Raw genomic sequence first — 22,617 nt, 5'->3', positions numbered from 1 at the left:
CAATACCTGAACACAAGAGTCCAACAAATATTTATGGAATTGAACAGAATTGAGTCTTAAAGAAGCAGTCAGACTAAGTTAGATCAGTAGTGCAGTGGGTGGGTGCTCTAAGCAGAGGGTACAGAACTGAAAGTGCTTTGGTCATTGGAGAAATTTGGGGGAGTTTGGCAGGGCCATGTCACAATCGTAGGAAGTGGGAATTAATGAGAAACCAGGATGAAGTAGTGAACATGGACCAAGGCATAACAAGCACCGTGTGCTGTGCTAGAATAAACATTTCACTCTGAAGGCCATGGTAAACACTGGAAAGGTTTTAAACAAAAGAGAAATACGCTCATACTGGTCCTTTACAGAGACTCCTGTGGTGGCAGACATGATGGTTGGGGAGACAAGGAGGAGCATATCCTAGTAACTCAGGTGAGAGGCCAGTGGGTCTGCAGGGGGTTGGAAATCAGGAGATGGATTCAAAAGGAATTCACAAGGCAGAATGCCAGGACTTTCTGTGATGTGTGTATGTGCTTGTGTGTATACAGTTGACGACTAGACTTGTTTTAGATGGCTGATGGGTGGAGTCATTAACAAGGATAAAGCAAACAGAAGGAGAAAGGCCATCAAGAAGAAAGTAAATTATGTTTATGGTCTGTTTTAACAAAACACAGAAATATTTCATGTTTTAGAGTGACTTTATCCAACACACTGAAAACCTTCTTGCACGTCTTCCAATGACCACAGCTTCCTACATGTCCAAAAGATGAGTTAAGTGGGTACGGCCAGGTTGGACATCTTTCAAAGGGTACAACAATGAACGAGAAGTCCAGACTCAGTTGTGAGTGAGGAGTCGGTTTTATCCATCTGTTGTGACCGACTGCTTCTGAGTACTTTCCAACCATAGATTTTTGATTACACTCATCAACCACTGTCCTGCTACACCTGCCACTATCTATATTGTATGTATATGGTTGGTTTAGTAGAAAATTATTGGAACAGTTTTGGATTCAGTTAAGACAAATACTAGTGTCTAAGCCTAGGTTATTCTTACCCATTTGTTTTCTGTTTTGAAGTTTGCCTCAGACCTGTTTTTATCAGTTTAATTTTGAAATTTGTTTTATGTGTGATATTTCGCTATATAAGAAATATGGGATGATTTTAATTTTTAGAGAAATGTTGCTGGTGTTGGTACAATGAATGTGAGCTACTTGAAGGCAAAGATTTTGTTTTTTTCTGAGTCTGTAACACACAGAATTTTCTGAACATATGAAGTGCTTAGAAGATATTTGTGGAACATAGAATGATTGTTATAGTTGTGTTTATTAAATTTTAAAAAATTTGTTGATTTTAATTTTATGTGTGTGTGAGAGAGAGAGAGAGAGAGAGAGAGAGTGAGTGAGTGAGTGAATGGGAATATCTACCTGCTGATTCACTTTCCAAAGACCTGCACTGGCTAGAATTCAATCTAGGTCTCTCACTTGGGTGGCAGGGATCTAAGTACTTGAGCGATCATCTTCTGCCTCCCAGGGTGTGCATTAGCAGGAAGCTGGAATCAAGAGTGAAGCTGGTGCTCAAACCAAGGCACTCTGGTGTGGGATGTATGGCATCATTAACTGTTGCACCAGAGGCCCACTCTGATTGTTGTTTTAAACAGGTGTAATCATAGGCAGAACTTTTCCCCAGAATACTTTGAGTATGTCTATATGGAAAAAAGCTTTACAATTACTTTTTCTTGTCCTTTTCCCATCCATGAGGTCAGAAGGCATCAATATATATATATTTGTTCCTCTTAAACTCAATCTTGGAGTTTCCTGGCCTTTCTTTGCCCATTTATAATTCATGGGTGCTCAGATTTTTGGTTCTCCTGCTTCCCTCAAAGCACTTTTTATCAGTCACAACAAGAAGTTAATATATGGATCTCCATCTAGCATGAGAAATGTTTGTTAAAGGTCACTGAAAATATTGAAATTGTGATTCTAAATAGTATGTTTTCCGCTGTAATTTTTTTTAGCAAGATGCTTCTATTTTCCTTTTGAATTAGTAAACTGTGTAACATGAACTCCGTCCTCACTCACTCTCAGCTCCCACACATCCTAATGTGTACCCTTTCTGCATCACAGCAGACATTCCTGAAGAGCAGCACAGCACTCCCTCCCAGCAGAACTCTTGGTGCACCTGCGCACCTGGGTGTGAGCAGTGGACAGTGGCGACTCTGGCTTTGTCTGCCCACTATCATGTCCCATCTTTGTCTTCTGGTTTTCATGGAGACTTCTCTTTTATTGCTTGTGGTCCCATGAGTTTGCCACCAGGAGGCCCCATGGCTCCACAGGGATGAGCCTATGACTGGAAATGGATGATGTAAGAGCACCATCCCCCCTGCACCAGTGCTTAAAGACAAGCACCGCGCTCAAAGCCCTGATGTCCACAGGTACAGAGTCCATCTGTGGAGGAAGCCATGCAGGACAGGCTGATAACTTCCGTGAGGCTACTCTGTGTCCAGCTGTGCTTGAGGGCCACAGTGGGACTTCCCAGGAAAGTCAAACAATGTAGTGTCTTTTTGTTTAGGCAAGTTGGAGTTGGATTTCTAGAACTTGGAATCAAAGGAGTCCCAATAAATAGTATTTCATTTGAAAAGTTAAAATAATCATACTAACCAGTGTGTTTCAAGCCCCTTCCCTTCCTTAACACTTGAGATTGCAAATATATTTAGATGCTTACAATTTAGATGATGTATTTGAGTGCAAGACACGCTTAGCCTAGAAGCTCATGTCAAACAATTCTTTATTTTCTTATGGTACAAATTAAAAGTGACAGATCTGAAGCTGTTAAGAAATACACAAAGTGCAGCTTTACCAACCATACAGATATTGCTCTAGATTAAGTACAGTTTTTTTTTTTTTTTTAAACATTAAGCAACCTGTGCAGATAAATCAGCTTTGGTTTCAATGTCAGAGCAAGTAAGGAGCTTTTAAATATCCAGTTTGGCTTCTTGGTCACAAGTATATCACGTCAACTTCTTGTCATCCTGATTTTCCCAAAACAACCCGGTCTGATTTTTCCTGCCCTCCCTCCTGCTGCTGCTCCAGGCGTGGAGAAGCAGATCTCTGTGTGGTGCCTCATAAGTGACCCTGGTGACCAGTCTAGATCACAGCACAGAGGACGAAAAATAAATCACTTTCTTAACAACAAATAAACAAGTGTGCCTCACATAATTGCAAGTTGAAGACAAGCAAATCACATGACAAAAAGCTCATTACAAAATGTTATCCAAACAGATTTTACAGTCAAACATGGAAATGAAAATCAATTTCCTTTTTCTCCATTTTTTTAAGCTTGGTCATTAACTGGGTACAAGTAGAGTGCTGAGGTAAAACATTGATGAACAGTTTGTATGTCTTTTTTTTTTTTATCTTAAAATAGGAACAGTTTAGTATTGCGAGATTGTCAGCAACATTTAGCCATATCTATACAATGTGCATATACCTACAAATATTGAGCTTTGGTCCAGCGTAGAGAAGATGAGCAAAGGCATTTTACGATTTCTTTTTGGTTATAGCTTGAGTTCTTTGATACGCCTCTACTTGTTTTATTATTTTCCTAACTCCTTTTGCTTTTTTGTTCTCTCTTTCATGGTGTGTGTGTGTGTGTGTATCTGCGGTTATAAAGTAAAGAAACCAAAATTTAATAATTAAAACTTCTAACTATTCAAAAATTTTTTGGTTGAAAAGGAAACTCACAAACAAATGTAAACTATAACATCCACTGTCATTTTTTTCATTGAGGAATGAAGTAAATGAAGATGACACTAACTTAACAATCTATGAAAAAAATATTGAAGCTTGAAATACAATCACATATGCCCAAAGTGGCTTTTATTTTTTTTTGTTGTTGTTGGTGGTGGAAACCTTAACCTTCAGTTCATGGAAACATAAAAGACACTTAAATGCTCTTGGTATGAAGTTGTTTACAAGTAGAAACAAGAAATGTCATAATAAAATTAAGCAATAGGTGCGTTCCCAAAGACTTAATGAGTTACACAGTATAATTTATATTCCTAAGAATCTGTTCAGGCATCTTTTTATGCCTTGTAGCAAAAAATTTATCTGTAAAAAATTAATATAAGAAGCATTACAATACTTTATAAATAATTTATAAAACAATACAAAATTATAAAACTGTAAAAAAAATCACCACACATGAATGGTTTTATGACTGTGGGATGAATATATTTCTTTTTTGTTCCACTCTGGACGATTACTTTTATATTTTCACTGTCCTAGTTACACCCTTCCAATTATAGATCTCAGAACTGAGCAGGCCTTATGTAACTGCTGTCAGCATATATTTAAACATTTAGCATCCGTCATCCGTTATCTTGTTAACTTCTCTTCTTGGGGAGCTTGTCTTGATGGGATTTGGAACAGGTCCTAGGAGAATACAAAATCTGTTTTAATCAATAAAGTTTTGGGTTTCTGGGTTGTTGGCATTTGTGCAGATTTGGAGGTGGTGAAACGGATACCATGATGTTGCCGGCACTGAGGATCAGGGTAGTGTGGTCCAATTAGCGTCAGAATGGCGAAATGAGAAATCTTTGTGAGCAACTAGTTCTGATTCCAGGATTTCTTCTAGAGTTTCCTCGCTGGTAGTCTCCTGATCGCAGCATGAATCATCTGAGGGTACAATTATACTGTCATGGTCACACAACCAGCAAAGGAGACGACAGAAGAAGAAAATCAAATCCCCAGGGGAGAAGGGATTGTGTTAGGGGAAGGAGGTGGCATTTCTTATCCATTGGGCAATTTCAGGTGGAATTTCTCTTTTTCTTTTCATAATTTACTTCAAGATAGTATATCAGCATGATTATTAATTATTCATAAATATTTACACTGCACCAACAAGCAAACTCTCGGTTCTCTTTTGCCTGCTGGTTTGACAGAACACCTTCCGCCTACACCTGGGTGACGACAGCAGCTGCAGGTGCTCCGTGCTCACGTGCACTGCCATCCTCCCATCTCGGCACCTTCTGCTGGTTTCTTGGGTTATTGTGGCCCGTGGACCTTTCGAGGCTGCTTATGTTTAATGATGAAATCATCCTCTACTTCTAGTTGTGAAGGTGATTCTGATGTGCTAGATAAACAACGTCTGTTTTCTCAGTAAAGACACTGGACTGTTACCGCTTCCTTTCCCCTCAAGAACCCTGCCCCTACTTGCAGTGGTTAGGATTTGCCTGCCACCTTTATGCTCCGTTCACACATCCTGAGGACAATTGGCTCCCTCCTCCCCACCCCCCCGGAAAAAGTTCTGCCATCGCTATGGGGATGAAAGATGAGACTAACAGGGTATACATGATGACCTTGAATGATCCAGTCACTCTTCCTTCCTGGCCTCTTTCTTTGTGTGTGTGCATATGGGTGTGTGTGCGCCATGTGTGTACTTCGACTGAAACCTTGAGACATTTCTTTGGCTATCAGACTTCTGAGAGAAATTGCTTTGCACAGAAGCAGAACATAGATGTAAGTATTGAACCAAATGTGCAGCTTATGTTTATATTACAAAATTAGTTTTGGTCAGCTCTCCATGTACGTGGCCAACAGACTGAGCAAAATCCCAAGCTGTGGTGTGGACAGTGAGCACAATTACAGCTTATGCCAGTGTTGACAGTTCATCGAGCAAAGCCCTGGCTGTTTCGGAGTCTCTCCTGCATTTCACTAGAATCTGAGTGGAAAAGACTGGCCTTGCAGCAGGCCCCTGGAGACACGGGGAGGGGGGTGGGGAAGAGGAGACTCCAAAGCTCCATTTTCTTTTCTCACACCCGCGCGAGTCATGGGGGAGAAGAGTGCAGCGGATGCTTTGGCACACGATCCAGGATGCCCCCTGCCTCCCAAACGAAACAGAAAGAGAAACAAAGCCTCCTGCCCCTGCCAAACCCAGTAGTGAGCCTCAGAGAATGGCTTTGACAATGGCACCCGCCCCGGAGGGGGAGACGACAGATGGGGAAGATGGGAGGAATCAGGCTTCCTATTGTCCCGTTAGTACAAATGTAAAAACCGGTAACACAACTTTACACGCCGAGAAGAGGAGGCGAGGATCGCCTTGGCAATGCCGCGTTTCCGACTTTGGTTAAAACAGTTCAGTGAATGAGCACTTAGTACCTGAGAGGATGTAGCTCTCCCTCCAGGTGGCAGGCTTGTATTCGCTTTGAAACAGATACAAGTTTCTGTTTGTTGTTGTTGTTTTTTTGGTTTAGTTCTGGTTTTTTTTCTTTTTCCTTAAAACGTGTTCACATTTTCATAGTTTACAGCAAAAAGTATGTGGTTATTTGGTTTGCTTTAAAAAACTGGCTTTGGGGAGACAGGTGGTGGGAACTATCCTAAGTACACACACCTCGAGTGCGGTGTGCACCTTGTTTAAAAATTTTCAAAAAAACATTTTTTTTTTTCCTTTTTGGAAAACCAACGGACATGTACAAACCATTCTGTCCACTTGGTAGTTTTCTTAGTCTCTTACTTACAAGGGTGACGTGACTGGGGCTGTTCTTAAATTTAACTGTACTTTTTTTCTTGGTGGAGTCCCAGGGTGGAATCGTGTCGCGGTGGATTTTGCTTCTGGTCGCGGGTGGGCATGTGTGTCTTTAGGAGTTGTCTTCCAGAGAGTCTGTCAAAGGCTCCAGGGGCACCGCCGTGGCCGGCTCGTGCTGTTTTAAGCGTTTAATTGTGTTCTTCAGGGCTTGCCTCTTATTGCAGAACCAAACTCTAACTACTTCCCGGTCATAGCTCAGCTTCTCGGCAATCTCTGTCATTTCCTGCCCCGAGGGGTGTGTGTTCTTCTCAAAGTGGGCATTGAGGATCTCAAGGGCCTGGGGTGTGAAGGAGGTGCGCCGCTTGCGCTTTTTGGACGGTTCACTCCCGATAAACTCGGTCAGGTTCTGCATACCTGCTCGATGGCGGGCCTCAGCCTCAGCCATCCACCGCTCAAGCACCGGCTTGATCTTCTGGGCACTTTTAGGGGTGATGTCCAGCTTTTCAAACCTGGCAGGATACAAAAGGCCAGGGTTCAGTTTGGCTGTCAGACTGCTAGCTATAGTGTTCTCTTGGGCTTCCTGTGGTAGGAAAAAGTGGCTTCTCAGGATGGTGTGTCTGGGGGGAGAATTGAGAAAGAACAGTCTTACACTGAGTTCTCGGCCAGGGTGGGGCTCCTGCCTGCCTGTCTGCCTGCCTGCCTGCCCAGCAGGCCAGATCCACTCCAGATTAGCAGCCAGCTGCAAGGTAGCCAGCCCCACCCACGCCAGCACCCACCTTCCCAGCATGCTGCATGCAGTGCGTGCAAACCACACACACACACACACACACATGCACACAAGGGACCAGAACAATAGCACAATTGGAAACCCAAGCAACTCTCATTCTTTTTCCCTGTACACCCTGAGATCTAAGCTTTTACTTTAATTGTACCAACTCTATTGCGCCAACCCTCAGAATCCTTAAGGCAAGTGACATCAAAGACAACAGTTGTCATGTTCTTTCATTTAAAAGTGATACTTTGTATGTTTTACATTTAGTTTGCTTTAAATTCTTCCCATTGACTTGGGTATGAAAATGTTGCAGCTATTATCATAGTCAGGGACGGCAGCTGGGACAAGTTTTCTTTTACAGCTCTCTTCTTTCTTTCATCTCTCTTTTGTATCTCATTTTAACTTCTCTCTCTCTCTGGTAACAAGCAATTTTCACCCTATGGAAGTTAACAACATGCCCCCTTTCCAGGTAAAACACAGCCCATTGCTGCTTCACTGTTTCGCTCAAACAGCTGGACTCATTGTAATTACTATGGAAACCCCCACCCCATGTGCTAAGGCCACCCCATGCCTTCCAAACGCTGGCCAGCGTAATGGTGTACTTTTGCACCAGGGCATCAAGCTGTGTTTAATGTGCGATATCTGCAAACTGTACTTGAATGATATCATTTTCTGTAAATGAGGTCTTCTATATATCAATTGCCATCAGCAATTCTTTGCTACATTGACTTTAGAAAATATGAAGCATCTTGGACAAAATTATATACAGTGTTTTAAGAGGTCATCCTGGTACTCAATTCACACCCACTCTCAATGAAATATAAAAAAGCACCAGTTTCTTTTATGCGTTTGTTTGCTTTAAATCCAAATGCACAGCCCTCTCCAGTATAACTCTGGATACACAGAATTCCTCTCTCCTTTTACAGTGTTCCATGCTGTTGAAAAACAGATTGCATCTGATGACAACAGCCTGTGCTCATAGTGTTGAAATGAACTTGCGTTGGTCAGAATACATTTTACAAGGATGCTTACAAAAGGATGGGAAGGATAGGCTTCCTTTATGTGCCTCAATCTTATTTTTGGCAGCACATTTTAGATCTTGAATGTTGTGATAAGCAGCACAAACATTATCAAATTTTAATGTGATTTCCATAGCATCCCCTTCCATGCAGAGTTCAAGGAGTTTATTAAACCCAATTTCTAGTATTGGTCAAGGAGGCAAACACTACACTTGCTTCCACTATAAATGAACTGATAATTATTGTTATTTAATGAACTTCTCACTTGTGACAAGCTCCCCCAAAAGCTCTTATTGTTATTCCAGTTCTCCACGTCCAACATTTTACTGTCCTTTATCATAATATAAAGTCCCAAAGTTTAAATTCTTGATAGCATGATAATCTTCTCTTGAGAGCCATGGCACAAAATGGCAGAGCTTGTGGTGGCAATGTCCACTGTATTGGTGGCATCTTTCTTTCTGGGCCTTTGATAGGGAACAATCCAAAGTAGCATCTATGCATTGTTGCGGCTAATTAGGGAAAAGAGCTGCCACCTGCTCCAATGCAGATCCCTTCCTACCCTTTGAATTCGCTGAAATTCTTCCAGTGTAAGATCTTGGTCTCTTTCAAGATTTCTTCCCCCCCTACCCTCCTTAATAAATAGCTCCTGAAACTCTGGGAGCTGGAGAAAGGACTCAAAGTCAAGGCATCTGATCTGTTCTATGATACCAGGAATTCCCCAGGTCTCTCTTCATTTCAGACAACAGCCTTTTTGGCACTTCCCTGGGGAAGACTTTAGAAATCAACATACTTGATTGGGAATGCCCAAGGAACGCTAGGTGTATGAGTTAAAGCACTAGGTAGCACTTCAATCAATAAAAGGAAATCACATTTTAAGACTAAACATAAGCCAAAAGAGGAATTTAGCAACAATAGCAAATTGGCAACAACTTAAAAACCTGTGTCTGCCTTTATCACAAGCCTGTCAAGATGAAACGAAATTAATGTTTCCCAACAGGGAACGAAGTATTCATATCATTGATGCTGCTTGTTAGTGTTGATGCTTCTGTATGTGTTGTTTGGAATAACATATACAAGCCTTGAAACAAATTTCTCAGCAGTGGTATCCTTGTATAGACTGAATAAAGGTTATTTTCTACAGGGAGGTATCTTATAAGAAAAAACAGTAGGGGAGACCATACAAGTGAGAGGATCCTATGGTGCTTTTTGTATTTAACAACAATCAATGGGTTTTATGGAAAATCATTGAGCAAAATGTGAGCTGCAAGCTACTACCCCATACTGATGTTATTTATAACCTTAGTCTTAAACTGCAGGAAAAGTACACTTCCGTCCTTTGGGGAATACATTAAAAGTATAAAGAGCAGATAAAAAGACAGCATTTCATGGATCACCAAGAACAAAATCCACTTAAATGAGTTTAGAGTTGGTTTCTTGGCTTTTCCTGATGGAGGAGGACTCATAAGGCAGTGCCCAAGAGGAAAAAGCTCTTACCGAAGTGCCTCTGTTACCTCATGCATAAACATGGGATTAGTGCAACACACACATGCATGCGCGGGGTCTGCTTCTGACGACTTAACCCGGATCAACTTGAACACAGCCAAGGCTGGATTCTGTTATTTATTTATTTAATTTTGCAAGGCTGGGCACAGTTAGACCAGATCGTCACTACCCCTTTCTGATCCATTCAAAGCAACTGCTGCTGTTTTAAAAAAATTTTTTTTAAATGTGCTTTTTAAATCTGTGTCTAGGAAGACAAGTTAAAAAATTCTTTAAAGTCGCAAGATGGTTAGTGTATTTTTTTCAACGTGTATTTTCTTGGAAAATTCTGATAGCTGTCTCTGAGCAGCCATAGTGGGAGTAGTGACACACATTAGGCCTGGCAGCATGACATTTGCTCAGAGTCGACTCCTGTGTGCAGACAGAGTTGGTGGCCCAGAAGGGAGGCTGCTGGCCGGGGTAGTGTGTTTCCAGTGAGACCGCCTTGGAAGTTCATAGTGAGTTGACAGGAGTTAGCAAGCCAGACCCCGCCCCCCGAAATCTGCTTCAGCAATATCACCCACCCCAACATGGCTACCCCCAAACTTGTTCCCACACTCTGCTCCTCCAGCTTTGCCCGCCCGGAAGGAAAACAGCTGAGCCGCGAGGACCAGCGAGGTCCCGGGTGGCCAGCAGAGGTGACGGCATGCGGCGCGGTTACCTGCAGATGGCCGACTGGCTGTACGCAGGGCCCTCGGTAGCACTGAGAGCCTGTCCCACCTGAGTCTGGGTCAGGCCAAGGGACAGGCGCCGGATTTTAAAAGCTTTGGCAAATTCTCGGATCTCCTCCAGATTAACCCCATCCACCTCACCCGCTGCCGTTTGAGGATCTGTGGAGATGTTTTTAAAAATAGGATCAATATGTCAACACACAACCGAGTGATAGCTGCTTATTACGATTTATACGAGAGTGGCTCTCTCGAACAGAGCGGTGAGGAAAGCCAATGTCGCAGAGTCTTCTCTTTGTCTCCCAGGTGAGGCACCCCCACCCCCACCCCCGACCCCATTCATTACACCCACACAAGTCATGCTTCCAGATGCTTCTGTCCCAGGTAAGACCACAGCCCGCTGCCACTCCCCAGTGCAAGGGCGTGCTCCTGTGGGCTTAACAAATACCAGCCAGCACTGGCAGGCTGTCTGTGACGACTACAACTCCATCTTGCCTATGAATAGGTTCAGATGTGAAAATTGGAAAACTTGTGCTTGGAGTGTCTTAATTGGGATCTTTACTGGTAAAAATTGCCCTTGAAGCGAGTAGCCGTTTGTGTTTTCCTTCACCTGATCCCAAGGCATCCGGGCTAAGAGACGGTAGTGTTGTCTAATTTCTCATGTTCACATTAGCGTCTCAGAAGAGCGTGCTTATGATGCTGCGAGAATAGTATAGTCGTTTTTCTCCCCATAGCAGCTCACTGACACGGACGCCTTTGTCCCCTGAAAGGGCACGTAATAAGCAATGTCTACCCAGGAAGGCTCCTTTGGTGCTGGGTAGCGCGGTCAATTTAGGACTTAGCGAGGGAAATGACACAACAGCTGGAGAATAAAACTCTTCCCCCCCCTGGCTACTGATCCCTGGATAAATGAAAATGCACACCAAGCTGGAGACAGCATGGGTTGGGGATGGCAGAAGATTTCAAAGTGCGGCTCGATCCTGCCCGTCGCGAAGCCATTCCCCTGCCAGCGGCCGCTATTGTTCTTCCCCTCATTCCTCCCACTGAGCCGGAAAGTTTTTCTCTTCCCTCTTTCCGCACAACAGCCCATCCATTTCAGGGAGTTTGTGGACTTGTCCAAGGACTGTATTACTCTTCTGGGTTCTGGGCTGTCGAAACTCTGATTGTTATGAAAAGAAGCAAACATTCGCCTCCCCGAAGTGCCAATTTTTCAGGGACTTTTGAACAATATTAATATCTGGGGGTGGGGGAGAGCTTGGGAGCTTCCTGCATAGATTCCCATTACTGCACAAGGATTCTTCCCAGCCTGAGGAAACAAATCAGCAATACAGGTATACGTTGTACCTTTGCCTTCACATTTAAGAAAATGTCCTGTAGCATTTTTGCATGTCACCACTCGTGATTTTGTTGTAGGGAGACTAGAAAGTGCTATAACCTGCAATCAACAGCCTGTGAGTTTTTTTTTCCCCCAAAAGTGACTCCTAAGAATCTTGAGTAGAAGGAGGAGGGAAGAGAGAGACAGAGAGACAGAGACAGTTCCAGCTTCTGTGGCATTGATAATAGTCCAGAGGGGATTGGGTATAACACTAGCACATAAGAACCAATTAGAGCAACTGACATTGTGGCATCCTTGTATGGGTGCTGCTCTGAGTCCTGGCTGCTGCTCCACTTTTAATCCAGCTCCCTGTTAATGTGCCTGGGAAAACAGGGTAGGATGGTCCAAGTTGTTGAGCCCCTGCACCCCCATGGGAGACCCAGATGAAGCTCCTAGCTTCAGCCTGACCTAGCCTTGGCCATTGTGGTCATTTGGGGAGTGAACTATTGGATGGAGTATCTCTCTGTCCTTCTCTATCTGCAATTTTGCCTTTTGAATAAATAAATAAATAAATTTTGAAAAATGAGAGAGAACAATATCAGAGTGTAATCAAGAACTAGTTGTGGGGCTGGCACTGTGGTGTAATGGGTTAGGCCGCCGCCTGCAGTGCTGGCATCCCATATGGGCACTGGTTTGAGACCCAGCTGCTCCACTTCTAATCCAGCTCTCTGCTATGACCTGGGAAAGCAGTAGAAGATGGCCCAAGTCCTTGGGCCCCTGTACCTGCATGGGAGACCCAGAGGAAGCTTCTGGCTTTGGATGGGCACAGCTCCGGCTGTTGCAGCCAACTGGGGAGTGAACCAGCAGGTGGAAGATCTCTCTCTCTGCCTCTGCCTCTCTTCTCTCTTTATGCAACTCTGACTTTCAAATCAATCAATCAATCAATAAATCTTAAAAAAAACTAGTTGTGCGGTACCCACCCTAGGTATGCAGAGGAGGGATCAGGGACAGCAGGGAGAATCGCTTGGGTCTTAGCCAATGCGTGGCTTTCAGAGAACGCAGGGGCCACACTGTTTTCAGTAGGGACTGCATGCAAACAGGTGCAGTTGTGGGGAGGAGCACAAGTACTGTGGGGGGGCCTTCACAGGGTAGAAGCTCAAGCTAGGAGGGGGAATATCTCAGTGTTCCACACCGAAGATCTATGTGCATGGGCAGGGGTGCCTGGAGAATCGGTTTGGTTGTTAGGATCAATTAACATCCTGAATTTTTTTTCCCCCAAACTCCCCTTGGAAGGCTGGTAATACTTGGTTAATGAAATACTTGTTTGGGTCATCCCTGGTGGAGTCTGCCCTTTGGATCTAAATCCCACTAGCAACGCCGCCTGGGGCGGCTTGCAGACTTTGCTAAGGATTGTGGGAGGTTGTATCCATGCACATAGCAGCCTTGAGCCCCTTCTCTCATTTCTCCATTAAAACATCCCTAGAGCAAAAGTTGCAACCGAATAGCTAACAAAGAAAACTCAGCTTTTCTGGTGCTTTCAAAGTTTTTCAAATGACTTGTCAACATTTAAACATTGATTTCTGAAGAAAAATCTAGATCTCCCACATTCTTTTGAAATGCTGGATGATTTGGCCGCGTGGGATTCTACATTTGTCCTTGGTAACTCTCTGTCAGCTGGAACTGCTTCTGCTGCCCCTTGGGATCCTCTTCCTCTTCCTCATCCTCATCTCCAGTCCCTCTGGGGCCTGCAGCCTGCCTGCCTGAGTTGTGACCCTGTGTTTAAAGCATGCACTCGGGTGGGGCTGAGCCTGCTTCTAGAGAAGCAGAGGTAGTCTGGGATGGCACAATGGTTGTGGCTTGCCAAAAGGCCACAGTCCATAGACACAGCAGGTATGCGGTGTGGCTGTGGTACTACAATTTCACAGGCAAAGGAGGGCAATTAGGATCTTTACCAAATCTAAAATGGCTCCTTGCAGGGGGCAATGAGGTGTAAGAGAGGAGCCTTGGAGAGCAGAGAGGATGCTTGGAACAGACTGGGACGCTGAGAGGGAATAGAGGCTTTGGCAGCTTTGCCACGATGGGCAGTGGAGGTTCAAAAGTGGACAAATGGAAGCCAAAGAGTTTTCTTGCAACAATATGGCTTTTAGGCTTGTGTTTTTCTTAGTTTGGCAGGTCTAAGGCCGGCGCGCTGCATTGATCCGAAGCCAGGAGCCAGGTGCTTCCTCCTGGTCTCCCATGCGGGTGCAGGGCCCAAGCACTGGGGCCATCCTCCACTGCACTCCCGGGCCACAGCAGAGAGCTGTCCTGGAAGAGGGGCAACTGGGACAGGATCGGTGCCCCAACTGGGACTAGAACCCGGTGTGCTGGTGCTGCAGGTGGAAGATTAGCCTAGTGAGCCAGCTGGGATGCGCACTTTCAACAAGCACTGCAGGTGTGGATGCCGGGGCATCTGCTGATGCTATTTGCAGAAATCTTTCTCTATGGCTCTGGCCTGAGAAGTCTGGGTTCTTTGTCTCTCTTGACCTATTACCATTATTTTTTTTTTTAAGATTTTATTTATTTGAGAGGTAGAGTTACAGACAGAGGGAGAAAAAGAGAGAAAGGTCTTCTGTCTGGTTCACTCCCCAAATGGCCGCTACGGCTAGAACTACTGTGATTCAAAGCCAGAAGCCAGGTGCTTCCTCCTGGTCTCCCATGTGGGTGCAAGGCCCAAGTGCTTGGGTCATCCTCCACTGCCTTCCTGGGCCACAGCAGAGAGCTGGACTGGAAGTGGAGCTGCCGGGACTAGAACTGGCACCCATATGGGATGCCAGCGCTGCAGGTGGAGGATTATCCTACTGAGCCATGGTGCTGGCCCCCCCTTACCATTATCACTACATGGAACACCTGCTCTGTCACCGCTGTAGGACTGATGGGCCAGACAGGCCTGGGGTGGAGGGCTCCTCATAGGCACCATATGTCCACCCCTTCCTCACCTCCCAGCATACTACAAAAGGCCTGAGAGTCAGCAGGTTAGGGTACCAGTGTGGTCTGTGGTAGGGGAAAGAATTTTTCTCTGGACAAAACTGAGTAGCCTTGGTGGGAAGTAAATTTTTTGCATAGCCCATCTCTAGATCTCTAAGACTCAACTGAGTTAAGGGGTGTGCAAGGGACTGATCTTTATTCTGAAAGGATTGCCATGGTCTGTTCCAGTTCAGGGGCTTGTGCTGCCATGAGACTTAGCATAGTCCTAGGCAGATTTTTACATTAGGGTGCAATTTTAGGTAAAGGTGTCTTTGTCTTTCTATCCTGCTCCTGAGGCCTTTATTGGTTAAGGCTTCACACCTGTTCTTTGAGACGAGGAGCTGAATCTGTATGTGATCATGCAGGTGGCTTCTCGCCAGACCACTGTCAAAAACCAGAGTTGAAAAGAAAGCTGTGGAGGTTGACTGCGCATGTGTGGAGCAGTGCTGTGTGTTTCTCAGCATTTTCTAGTGCTGGGAGTGATGGGTGCCTGCAGAACCCAAGGTTTTCTCTGGGGTCCCCACAGACAGTTACACTGGAAGCTAGAGTCCTTCTTCTCCCTCTGACACTTTGCCCACTCTTGTCTTTTCTCCTGGTTCTACTTACAGTGGTATTAAGATAGAAATTCTTAAGAGATTCAAACACCGTAATGCTCTACTGGATAAAAGGGCAGGAGTTGAATTAGCATCTGTTTGTGCAATTCATTCATTGTTGGAGGTGAGCTGCTCAGCTTTATGTTGGGATTCTTCTCTGTAAAATTCAGAGGGCCATAATGTATTATAATGGCTTTATTTCATTGGTCTCAAGACTACAGAAGTGGGGCCAGCACTGTGGCATAAAGGGTAAAGCCACCGCCTTTGGTGCCGGCATTCCATATGGGTGCTGGTTCGCGTCCCGCTGCTTCACTTCTGATTCAGCTCTCTGCAATGGCCTGAGAAAGCAGTGGAAGATGGCCCAAGTGCTTGGGCCCCTGCACCTGTGTGGGAGACTAGGAAGAAGCTCCTGGCTTCAGATTGGCCCAGCTCTGGCCATTGGCAGCCATCTGGAAAGTGAACCAGTGGATGGAAGACCTCTCTTTCTCTCTCTCTGGCTCTCTGTAATTCTGCCTTTCAAGTAAATAAATAGATCTTTTAAAAGACTATAGAAGTCTCCTCATCCAAAGAAGTGGCCGCCCTGGACAAATACTTAGCTTAACCCTGATTATACCACCAGGGGCTTGTCTTCACATAGTGGAAGAATCCATGGTGCCTATAAAACATTTTGAACAAATCAAATAGACTAATGCTATTATTTATCCCTCAGTTTCTGTCATCAACTTTTGAAGTTGCCTCACTGTTGGAATGGTTCTCCTTCCTTAGGGGAAACACACTTGTCTACTTGGAGAGGGAAAACGAGATGAAGGCGGGCTTCCTAGAACTTTACTTCAGCTCTCAGCCTAGGTCAGAGTTTGATGTTCTACCCTGGGACAGGTCAACGTGGCTTTCTGTCATCCATCCTCCTGGCTCTCGGGAGGTTGAGTTCATTTTCAGGATGAATTTGAGGCCCCCTTGATGGGGACCTCAGGGAAAATCTTCAGATTGCCCCCAAGGGGGATCCAGCACCTGTAACCAGCTCCAGGGCAATCCAATCTGGGGTTTCTCTGCACTGAGTAGGAAATGGCACCTTTTATAAAAGTTTGCTCCAGACTAAGTCAGTGCAGTATATTAAATAAGAGGCCAGAAGGCAATAGCAGTGACATCCGGGCTCCACCCTGAATTTGACCCTTGCTATAAGAGGATTAACTGGCCCAGGGATTTAGGGTGAGCCAATGTTGAAAATTGGCAGTGACTCATAAGTATAATGATGATATTTCCCATCTTAAGTCTGCAATACATGCGATGAAAAATAAAAAAGATTTTTATGAGAGCTAAATGCAAACTGTGAGAAGAAACCTGTTTTGTAGAATCTGGTCCATGGTCACTGGACCCATACCAGATTGAATGCTCAGGAAAGATGGTTTTCTGCTTTGTTTTCCAAATGTGGTCGCTTCCCACTGCTAACCTGGGTATCAGATGAAGGGTTGCTAAGTAGGTTGAACAGTCATCATGCTATAATTCCTGCCTGGGGGATTCTGTTAGGAGTAATATGCATCTTTACAGAAGGCTGACAAAAGTATGAATTAATCGTCTTATGTTGACATCAGTCTGCTTTTTAGTGCTATTCTCACAGCAAATAATGGATGTATTTACCAAATCCTTCTGAGGAATAAACCCTTCGGGACTGTTCAATGTGATTTGAGAGAATGGCAGACTTGGAATATGGTGACTTCATTAGGTTGTGGAAAATGGTGTGAACTATGAATCGAGGTTTCACTGTGCTATAATTTACTGCTGTAAATCTTTTAAAAATGTTTTCATTTTGTTGAAAGGCAAAGAGACAGAAGGAGAAAGGAAAGGGGGAGGAGGAGGAGAGGAAGGGAGAGAGGGAAAGAGGGAAAGAGGGAGAGAGGGAAAGATCTATTGCTGGTTCACTCACCAAATACCTGCAACCACTAGAGCTAGGGCTGAGTCAGGCTGCAGCCAGGGACCCAGAGCTCAGTATGGGTCTTCCACATGGTGACAAGGATCTAACTACATGAACCATTATCTGCTGCCTCCTGGGGTACATATTAGCAGGAAGCAGAGATTGAAAGCAGAGCTAGAACTCTAACCCAGACACTCAACATGGGATGTGAGTGTCCCAAATAGGGACTTTGCTGTGCCAAACACTTTCCCCTTTGCCATGTGTCTTTAGGTAATAGTTTTTGTGTGTGTGTGTGGGGGGGGGACTAGAAATAAGTCCTTTGCTGTCTCAGGATCAAACTTACAAGTCAGGGGTTTAAAAGGAGCATAGTGGAACAAAACCAGCAAACAATCAAAACCCCAAATCTATTTTTAAACAGTACCCTGTAAATCTTAAACATAATTAGAATATTTGTCAAGTCATTTGTTTGGCTTTTCTTCCAGACTTTCTATGGGGTTTGCCCATAAAAACTGTGGGAGCAAGACAATCCAGAGCAAGGTGTGTATTTGGTGATGCTGAGCCTGCGTGTGGTGTTCTTTACATGTGAAAATCCTGTTTCACCATTCTAAGGCATTAACCTGACATTTCTTTGCCTGGAGCTGGCAACATGTTTGTCTGACCTGCATACTCTGGTTAATCTGACGTATGGTAAGTTGGCTAGCGCTAGGGTGTTCATCTTTGACAGTGACTTGGAGGACTCACCATGGTTTTGACCAAAGTGTCTATGAGATGATAAGAAATACGTTTGTGGTTTTTGCCACTGAATCTTTGGCATGGAGCTCCTAAAACTCCTGTACTTTACCAAGTAATGTGCAAGTTAGGAAAATCCTTTGTTTTAATATTTGGTCATTGGTACTGGTTTGTAACATACAGCTACTAAATCCCTTGGAATCTCCTGAGTGATGTGTACATCTTTTGTTCCAATGAGGTGACTCTTGGTGGGCTCCCAGATACTTTCAAAATGAGGGTTTGTCATTGGAAAGACTAAGCAATCAGTAGAAGATTGGAACTTTTAGCTCCCTACCCCCCACCCTGCATCCTCCAGGAGAGGAAGAGGCTGGATATTGAGTTAATAATTGATCATGCCTACATGATGAAGCTTGGTGAACACATCACAAACCGAGGGAATGGTACACCCCAGCTCCATGGGAGCAGAGTACCTGCATTCAAAACCCTTCCAGACCTCACTTTGTGTACTTCATCTGGCTGTTCATTTGCATCCTTTATCACATCCTTTATAATGAACTGGTCACTGTGTGTCCCTGAGTTCTGTGGCCTATTATAACAATTATCAAACCAGGGGAATATGATCCATGAATCACACTTTCAGTCTATAGCTGGGTTTTGAGGCAGAAGGGATAAACTAATATACTCAAGATCTGTAGCAATTCAAGGCCAGAAATGGATTTGTGCAAAGTCTGACCCCTGGTGCTACTGCTAGACTCTCTCATGCCTGCCTGGGAAGACCATGGAGCTGGCATGGGGTCCTCCTTTAGGTCTTACATATGTCTTTGGCGTTTCTTGCTTCAAGTATATGTGGAAAACGAGTTTCTCTCTTCAAGGTCTTTATATTTTATACCAATTATATGTAATATGGTTTGCTTATCATATGCTGAGAAGTTGTATGTTTGTGCAGTTGAAATTCCTTGTGGCCCATGAAGTAGCTCTGTTACTGATTTCTGAGATAGGTGAATCTTTCCCTACCCAGTTGGTAACAACCAGAGAAAATCCAATTCGTCCATCCATCCGTCTGCTCTCTATCCTTTCATTCATCCTTCTCTCTATCCATCTAATTGTTTACCTGGTGTAAAATAATGTATTAGTAGAGTGTTTTTTATTTTTATTTCATATTTAACTTAATTCTCCTCTTTAAGATGCTTGACTTTGGTGTCTTTAAGGACCAAATCTTAATAGCCTATCCCAAATTTATAACCTTGCTGCCATTTAGGAGAAGAATATTTTCTAGGAACTTATACAGAATACAGAGCAAGAGTAAAGTTTGAATCTTTTCCCGCAACTTCCCTATAAGAGGTTTCTTTATTTGAGAGAATCAGATTATAATCAAATTAATTTTATCCATGATTTTATTTGAGTAAGACTTAAGTTTCTGGCTGAAATGGAGAGGGACTGTAAATCTAAACAACCTAAAATATTGGGTTGGTGGGAAATTCGTATGTATTCTGAAACTATGGTGTTGACCCATCTTCAAGATCAAGAGCATCCTGGCTGGTCCACTGAAGTACCTTGGCATTTTGACATCTTTTCATATGTCTGATACCATTCTTTTTCCATACTCACAGGCATCTTTCTTGTCTGAATTATTCATATAATTGAATATCTGTATACTTGTACCTATACCAGGGGTCTTCAGGAAATTTGTGGAAAATGCATATTGTGCAACAATTAAGCATGGATTTCAAAATTTGTTTATGTAACAAAATGAACTTCTATTTTCTATGAACTTTTGAAGTATCTGTGTGTGTAATTTTTCCCCCCTGTTTAGGGGGATTGCTTCTTGGGGGAGGACATGGCAACTCTCCAGTTTGCTTTGTGCTACCAGATCTGCACCACCATCTGAGGACCCCACGGTTTCTGTTGTTAACAGGTCATTCGTGATGCTGGTCCAAATACACATCCTCATTTTGTGGCACAGATGCCTGTGTGGTGCTTTAGCCCTTTATACCCATAACTACCAGATTTTGGGTTCTGGATCAATGACAGTCTATGTAAATGTTCTGTGGTTTAACATATAAGTAAAAGTTGCATTTGAGGTGAATAAGTCCCATTCATCTTAACATGCTTCAATTTGCATATGATGAATATACTGTCTTCATCTAGGGCCAAACACCATTTCTAAAAATTATATAGATGGTCTGCTCCGGGAGGCAACTTGTAGGCTTATTTTATTTTATGAATGGTTGTTCAGAGATTTCCCATCTGCTTCGAGTCCCTGCAGCTCCCCCCACATGCCACTGGAGGCGGCTCATTGTGCACACATCCCCTCCCGCCCACCGGCACGCTCTCTTTTATTTCCTCTGACACCTACAAATAGAACGGCAGGGGACTTCAAACACACAGAAAATCAGCTTGACCCGCTGGCTGAGTGCCTGTTGTTGGTTATTTCAGTTCTGAGCTATGTGGCTCATGCCCTGCAAGCTGATCAGTTTCTACCTTCTCAAGTGGCCAGACTGACTCAGCCAAACCAGGAACCACTTTGCAATGGATGGAAGCTGGCCCCCAACATGCATTAAGCCAGGGTGTGCTTAGGGGGCTGCTGCCCTGAGGAGCCCTCTGGCCCAGGGCACGGACTTCATCACAATACATCTGGCCTAGTGGTGCCAGAAAATTGCTGTGTAGGGGGAAGAGAGAGAGAGAGAGAGAGAGACAGACAGACAGACACATTGCAAATAGGCAATAAGAAGGCCATCACGACTTAAACCGAGCCAGAAAGGATACTTACTGCTGACTAACTGGCCCACGCTCAAAGCTGAGGAAGAGGAGGATGAGGAGGAAGAAGAGGAAGCCTGCCGCACGGGACTTTGAGACATGGATGCTTGGCTGTGAGCCAGGTGCAGAAGGTTGCCTTGGGAGGCTGCTTGACCCACTGGCGTCTGGGAGGGCTGGTGGAGCTACATGGGATGGGGGAGGGGAATGGAAAACATACACAAATGAATGTAAAAGTGGGAGACCATGCCAGGGAACCGAAGTTTTATCTGCAGCTGAATCATTTTATTTCTAAGAATATATACTCTTCAGGAAGAGTCCATGACCTACAAATACAAGCAGGATTTTTTAAAAATATTTAACATGTTGCCACTTGGCTTTGACAGGCGTTTTATTAGTCTTTCTAAATATATTATTAATTCCTTACTTGGCTTGCTACAGCACCCAATTTTCTACATTTCTCAGCCGTGGCATGTGGCTGGACTCTTTCCACCTGTTCATACCATTAGAGCATGCTTGACAGGCTTTATGTATAGATGAAATACAACACAATCGAATTGAATATGAAGCTTCAAGGTGTGGCCTTCGCCGTACCACTTTCTCATATGTAACTGGTATTTTTGGGAACGCTCCAGTGTAGGCTGAGAGTGTATGAGAACTTTCTGCTCTCCCAGACCCAACAGTCTGAGTGGATCACCATGGAGTTGACAAAATGCTCTGATTTCCTGGAGAAAATGAAGGCAGAAGTTGGGGAGTCAGAATAAAAAACATGCAGTCGTGTTTGTAGGCTCAGTTGCTCCTTGCTCAGTGCCAGCCCCGTGTCGAGGACATTCTTGTCCTGTCTCATTTCATTCTCACATCAGTCTGTGACCTGTGTACTATTTTGCCCCCTGCTTTACAAACAAGGAAGCTGAGGCACAGAGAGGTGAAGAGGTTTTATAGATTCATCCAGCTGGTGTGGAGGGCTGGGCTCTGGACGTAGAGGTCTGATGCTGGGGCCCGAGTTTTTAGTTGCATTTTCACAAGGAATTCATTTAATTTTGGAAGTTTTGTGTGTGTCGAGAACGGCTGTCTTTCTGTCCCATTGTTCATTACAGAGGACTGTTGGGCTGCTGAGTGAGAGGAGCTTAGTTGCCCAGGTGAGGGAGAAGAAAGGGAGCCTGCATATAGTTCCAGGTCCACTGGGAGGCCTGGGCGAGATCTCCCTCCTTTGACTGTTGCCCTCCCGTGGAGCTGCCACGGGACCCTCTGCTGGGTGTCAGAGGCAGCCACCCTTGCTGACCACATGTGGCACTTTTGGGTTTACAGAGTGACTTCGTATCCACCACCACACACAGGGGATTTTATGAGGGAGAGTGACCTGAACTTCAGTGGGAGAGTCGCCCACAAAACAGGCACTGATCGTTGAGAGGCACGTTGTCAGTATCTAAGAGCTACAGCATGGCATGGTTTAGCTTCACAGTTGACACTGCATTCCTAATATGTGTGTGGGTGTGTGTGCACATGCGTGTGTGTTCATTTTCTTATTTGACTTCATTGAGATACAATTTAGACAAGATAAAATATACCCATTTCAATTATACAGCTTGGAGAGTTTTGTCAGATATATGCCCCTGTGAAACCACCACCACCATGCTTGAGATACAGAACATTCTTGTTCTTATAATTGCACAGAATTCCCGTCCTTTTTGCAGTGAGTCCCTGCCCCACTTCCAGCGCCCACGTTCTCTGCAGCAGACGACCACGGCCCTGCTTTCTGTCGCTGGGACTCACTTTGCACGATGCCACAAAATTATGTGATCTCTTTGT

The 22,617-nt window shown here is 44.3% G+C and overlaps 1 protein-coding gene across 1 annotated transcript in view; it reads right to left on the bottom strand.

The window, feature by feature from the left end:
* Window positions 1-6,619: 6,619 nt before the first annotated feature.
* Window positions 6,620-22,617, bottom strand: part of POU6F2 (POU class 6 homeobox 2) — a 485,940-nt gene continuing 469,942 nt past the window's right edge. Inside the window, exons 8-10 of the mRNA XM_062179142.1 lie at window positions 20,825-20,993; window positions 10,499-10,667; window positions 6,620-7,124 (exon numbers count right to left, since the gene is read on the bottom strand). Of these exons, the coding sequence (XP_062035126.1) occupies window positions 6,620-7,124; window positions 10,499-10,667; window positions 20,825-20,993 (843 nt within the window). The remainder of the gene's footprint in view (window positions 7,125-10,498; window positions 10,668-20,824; window positions 20,994-22,617) is intronic.

This window comes from Lepus europaeus, chromosome 20, assembly GCF_033115175.1.
Source record: "Lepus europaeus isolate LE1 chromosome 20, mLepTim1.pri, whole genome shotgun sequence".
Classification (NCBI taxonomy): Eukaryota; Metazoa; Chordata; class Mammalia; order Lagomorpha; family Leporidae; genus Lepus; species Lepus europaeus.
Note: the sequence above shows the minus strand (reverse complement) of the source record. Positions and strands in the feature narration are given on the sequence as shown.